The sequence below is a fragment of the Sander lucioperca genome, chromosome 13 (assembly GCF_008315115.2).
Source record: "Sander lucioperca isolate FBNREF2018 chromosome 13, SLUC_FBN_1.2, whole genome shotgun sequence".
Taxonomy (NCBI): Eukaryota; Metazoa; Chordata; class Actinopteri; order Perciformes; family Percidae; genus Sander; species Sander lucioperca.
In genome coordinates this window covers 34,088,342-34,093,681 of record NC_050185.1, presented here as the reverse complement: position 1 = coordinate 34,093,681, position 5,340 = coordinate 34,088,342, and the positions used below count along the sequence as shown (strand labels likewise).

At 38.1% G+C, this 5,340-nt stretch overlaps 1 protein-coding gene across 4 annotated transcripts in view; it reads right to left on the bottom strand.

Annotated features, from left to right (window-relative positions):
- Positions 1–520: 520 nt before the first annotated feature.
- lcp2a (lymphocyte cytosolic protein 2a) overlaps positions 521–5,340 on the bottom strand; it is a 15,806-nt gene continuing 10,986 nt past the window's right edge. For 3 of the 4 annotated variants that reach the window (XM_036008870.1, XM_036008872.1, XM_036008871.1), the window contains 5 exons: positions 4,533–4,588; positions 3,718–3,800; positions 2,519–2,593; positions 2,141–2,290; positions 521–1,361 (listed from right to left, as the gene is read on the bottom strand). In XM_036008870.1, the coding sequence (XP_035864763.1) occupies positions 1,212–1,361; positions 2,141–2,290; positions 2,519–2,593; positions 3,718–3,800; positions 4,533–4,588 (514 nt within the window). In that variant the 3' untranslated portion in view covers positions 521–1,211. The remainder of the gene's footprint in view (positions 1,362–2,140; positions 2,291–2,518; positions 2,594–3,717; positions 3,801–4,532; positions 4,589–5,340) is intronic. The other variant, XM_031308005.2, reaches the window with a different exon arrangement.

Sequence of the window (5,340 nt, the reverse complement as noted above, 5' to 3'; positions counted from 1 at the left end):
TTACCACGAGTTGAACAAAGTGTTGTATTTTGCCCGATAAAAAGAAATGTGTTGGATTCTGCTGACAACGATATCTCAAGGAGTACAGACACAACTGCTAACGAGACTGGCGAGAGTGTGGACGTAATAACTGTGCCCTTTGACCTTCCAGTGGAAGTTACGTAGGCAGTAACGAAATCTGAACACAAGAGGTCATCTGGAGACGCATGATAGACACAGGTGTGGTCGGCGATGTGTCTTGGTTCTCCACTTGTGTTTGTATCCCGGAAACATTTTTTTTTTTTTTTAAGATCAATTCTTTCTTGTTTTTTTTTATATTTTTTAAACATACAGAACAGACAAACACAATTGAACAAGACCCAGAAAGTAAGTGTAAACATGGTCTATTTCTTGTTACCTGATTAGCTAATGTGGCTACAAACTGCTCATAGTGGCAGGGACATTTAGAACACATGCTGTTTACAATTTTAAATATTTTAAATATTTATATTCTTCTCCTTCAGAGAAACAATAAAGCTGCTAATGTTTTCATGATGTTTTAATTAAACACCTGAGAGAAAAAAAACATTTACATCTGATACATTAACAGTGAAATAAAAATGTCCCACACTGAATGCACAAAGTATGAACATTGGAGGCTTGTGAGGTTTCATCTGCATTGTTTAACAAAAAGAATGGAAAATACAATCATGAAACGTGGGATTTTCTTTGCTTAGCTGAAGATAGAACCAGGACAAGTTTTGCAATCAACATGCATAGTTTGAATGTGAAATATACTTTAACTAAATGCTATAGAAATATAGCATTGATTCAATATATTGTACTGGAAGTAGCATCATACAGACAAAACAATCTAAAACCTCTCAGAAATGTTTTAGAGCTTTTAAGTATAAAGGTTTATTGTGTCAAACACTTTAAACTCAAAACTGAGCGCTGACATAAAGCTAGAAACTCTAGTTTGTCAATGGTCAAAAATAAGCACACGAAGCAACATGTGCAAAATAATTTTTACTCATTGTTACAGATAAAAACCTGAGCATGTTTATGGAGTTGTTCCCATACCGATACCAGTATCGGAAATCCCACAGATACTGCCTAAAATGCTGGATCGGGTATCGGCGAGTACCACGCCTCAATGGCGTTTTAGGTAGACATTAATCTTAATTCCCTTTGGTTTAGTTTTGTGATCTGGTGTGATCCAGTTTATCTGGTCAGGACCACGTCTCTCCGGTCATGTGGTATCCAGCCGGGTCAGAGAGCAGACACTGGTTTTGCTGGCTGGAGCTGCGGTTTTTTGCATCGATGAGGAGCAGAGGAGACTGGGAGTAATGGCCGATGATGCCACTCACTGACGGGAAAGACTGCACACACACACACACACGATTAAAGTTTTCCTGACCAATCACCAACGTGACTTGTTGAAGTCAGAGCTTTTTTCAGCTGCACTTTCTCTAATGTCAACTAGGGGCTGCTAAAGACACTTCTGGCTGTGTCAAAACTATCGATGTATCAAACGATAACTACATCCACAAATTCTCTTCCTCCCAGCATATTTAAAAAATGAAACAGAGGAGCTGGAGGGGTAAGGCCTGTAGGAGGCCTAAAACTGATACTGGATTAATGTTCACATAGCATGCTAATGTGCTAAGATGGTAAATGTTAAATACTGAATTAGCGTGCAGACATACACAACTTTAATATGTTAGTATCAAAACTTCTGGTAGTCTGAGCTAACCAGTCATACCGACAGACACTCTGCTGGACAGTTTGTTTCACTTTAACGTTACAAGACAAAATAAACTGAGGACGAGGACTAAGCTGGAGTGTAAACTTCCCCAAATCCAGATCAGGACAGATATGCTAACATTAGCCTCAATTCTGATAGCACCGAACACCGACTCCCTCATAGTGTTAAGTGTTTTTTTCTTTACGTAACCACACAAATGAAAGTAGTTAGCAAATGAAATGCTAACTTTTGGCTTTTTGTAAGTTTAATGAATGGTCAATTTAAGTGAATGGGACAACGCTCACATTTTCATTTCAAATACAAAGTCAATACAGTTACATTACACAAACAGGTTTAGCCCCTTAGATAACTTTACTTCTTCTGAAGGCCTCTGGTCAGTAACTTCATGTTTACCTCCTGGGATTTGAGTCCAGTTCCAAGCTGGAACTTCTGGTTCTGCTGTCTGATCTGGATGTTGTAGACTTTATCCTGATAGAAGACCATCAGGGTGAAGGGCTGATTGGCCAGCTGCCGGGTGCTGTCCCTGACCAGGTATGTCCCGTCCTCAACACAGTCACAGAATAATACATAAGGGGTGGACGTCACAGAAAAACTGATGTTAAACTACTACCCATATTTATTGAGCCTATAGGCCTATTTGTTTACATTTAGTCAAATTCTCTCCATCAAAACATTGCATGCAAAGTAACTAAAAAAATACCTTCAAACATTTTTTTTTTAAAGGAATACATCAAATGTTCTGTAGGCTACTATTATTTTACTTTTTGTTACCTTTCTGACTTGTTTTAGACATCCCTCTGCCTGACCTCTGGTCACTTTACCCACATACCAGCGAGGGTCCAGCTCCTACACACAATATATATAAAAACATTATACTTACAGAGCAACAAACACAAAGACGACAGCACCACCTGCTGTTCACACATAAAAACACCTTTAGCTATACACCATTAACAGCTAACAGGGGACCTCAAACTGTGTGCAGGTTTATAGGAACATAGTCATTCAGAGTCTGGGGCTATGACGGGCTTTTAAGGTAATGAGTAAAATTTTAAAATTGACTCTCTAATTTAGACATTAAGACAGAGGTAATTTGATCTCTTTTCTTGGTTTGTTAGTACTTCAGCTGCGTTGTTCTGTATCATTTGGAGTCTATGAATCATTTTCTGATTTATGCCAGTTAGGAGACCATTACAGTAAGTTAGGTGAGGAAATAAAAGTGTGTTTGATGGATTTGGTGTCCCTGAAGCTCAGAAATGTAATAAAAACTTCTTGTATTGCTATCTTTGTGAGGACCAACAGTTTTAAACCATCGTAGTGAGGACATTTCTGCATTGTGATCAATTGTAATCACTACTGATTAAGAATGGTTTATAGACATTATTTACATTATATTATTAACATACTTAATTGTATTTATTCTGTAAAAAATGTGTTTGTATTATTATTAATATTGTATATTTTTCCCTCATCAATTTCATTTGTCTTTGTTTTGTCTTTATAATGTATTTGATCTAGTTTTAGTCTAGCTTTTATTTAGCTTTTTAGATTTTATTTTATTATTAGCTTTTAAGTCTATCTTATTGTGCTTTATTCCCATCATTTGTAAAGTTGTTTTGTCTTTTTAATCTATTGTATGTAGTTCTTTAATGTAGTTATATTTCACTCTGTTTTACTACTATTACTGTTAAATAATTTTTTTTTAATCTTGCGTGCATTGGTCTCAAATTGTTTTTGTCTTTTTCAGTCTTATTATTGTCAGCCATCTGTGAAGCTAACCTGTATGAAAGGTGCTATACATATACAGTTTGATTGATTGCTTGATTGACTGATATGTCAAAGGACCATTTGAATGTTAAGAATTGATTTTAAGGTTCAGGTTAGAATTAGGAGCTAGGGAATGCCAATGACGGTCCTCACATGTAGAGACAGACAAACGTGTAAGTGTGTGTAAGAGTGTGTTTTGTTACCTGTGTGTGTCCTGTTGTGGCTGGAGAAGGATGAAATGACTGTCTGTCTGATCCTACGAAGCTGCCTCTTTGTTCGGCAATCGCTGCACACACACACACACACACACACACACACAACTTATTGACAGTAATATTCCTGCTGGATGAAGCAGCCACAGAGTCTGTAGGTGACAGAGCACCCTCTAGTGTTTCCACAGGGCTGACACAAGACTGGGTGGGGCGTTTTATGGTGTTTTAATATCACATTAACAACAAAAAGCAATGTTGTTTGGTTTTACATTAACAGAAAAAAACACACCACACAGCGCATCGAAGCTGTATATGATTAGGCCTATTTGGGAGGCAATAAGACGACATACATTTAGTCAAAGTGTGTCCAATAACAGTGTGCTGAATGATCTATCAGCAGCTCCTGTTTGCAATGTACCTATGGATGTACAGACAATCACTGGGTTAATCTAAAACTGAAGAAAACGTAAAAAAAAAAATGCCGATTCTCAGGCAGGTTTTGCAGCTTTTTTTCCTATGATTTCCAATACATTTATTCTAGATGGACATCAGAGATGATGATATCCTCGGGAAGTGAAAGTCACACTGAATGATATCAATATGTGTTTCATGTCTATGTCACATTTTACTGAGTTATGAAAAAGAGAAGTTGGGAGAGTTTTGCCTCTCATTCACCTTTTGAACAAGGCAATGTTAATGCCATTTGAAAGGGGCTTTACTCTCAGCAAGAAAGAGAATAAGCAGACAATTTCCCAAAATGTCAAACTTTTCCTTTAATGTTTGTGTTTGTGTTGTTGTCTTCTTACCAGACTGCAGTTTGTGAGGCAGAGAGCCTGTAGAGGGAACACTGGGAGGCAGACTGGTCAAAAACAAACAAAGGTAACAGATTATGCATCATACATGCCAGAAATAGTTGACTAAAAGTTACCCTGTGGAGGCTTTGACCACTAGTGGGTTCCCAAGGAATTGGGAGAACTTGTAAGTATCCATGAAAAGTCACCTACACATGATCCGTGGTAAAACTGGGAGGTAGGGCACAGAGCAGAGAGGCAAAGTGCAGCACAGGTAAAAGTCATCATTGCTTCTGGAATTGTTTGCACCTTGAAAGGTCAAATCAATGAGGTCAAAGTTTAAGTAATTTGAACTATAGGCGCAGCGCTCGGCGGCAATTCCAAGCGGTGTGCGACGCCAAGGATAGCGCTTTCTTCGAGTTGTATCCACCGCCCTCACCATAGGAAAACAATGGCACAGCCAGCGCAGACCAGTTTTACCGCAGATCAAGTGTAGGCAGCATAAGAAGCCTCATAATTATCAGACCACAATAACCATGGCTGATAACGAGTGCAAATAACGTGCAAACGAAAACCAAACTGGACTCAAGAACAGCTTTTATTTCTTGCCTTACTTGTGCATGAAAGTAAGGAAATTATTATAAGAAAATTCAAAGTAAGTTTAGGATTGTATGTGATTTGCTCTTAGTGACTTACAGTCACTGTTGTCCTGTTGACTACGGTAGGCCTACTTCTAACCTTTGACAGATTTAATGGCTGGTTTTAGAGCTAAAACACCAAAAACATAGGAGTCCTAAAATTAGGACTGACATGCCCATTTTTT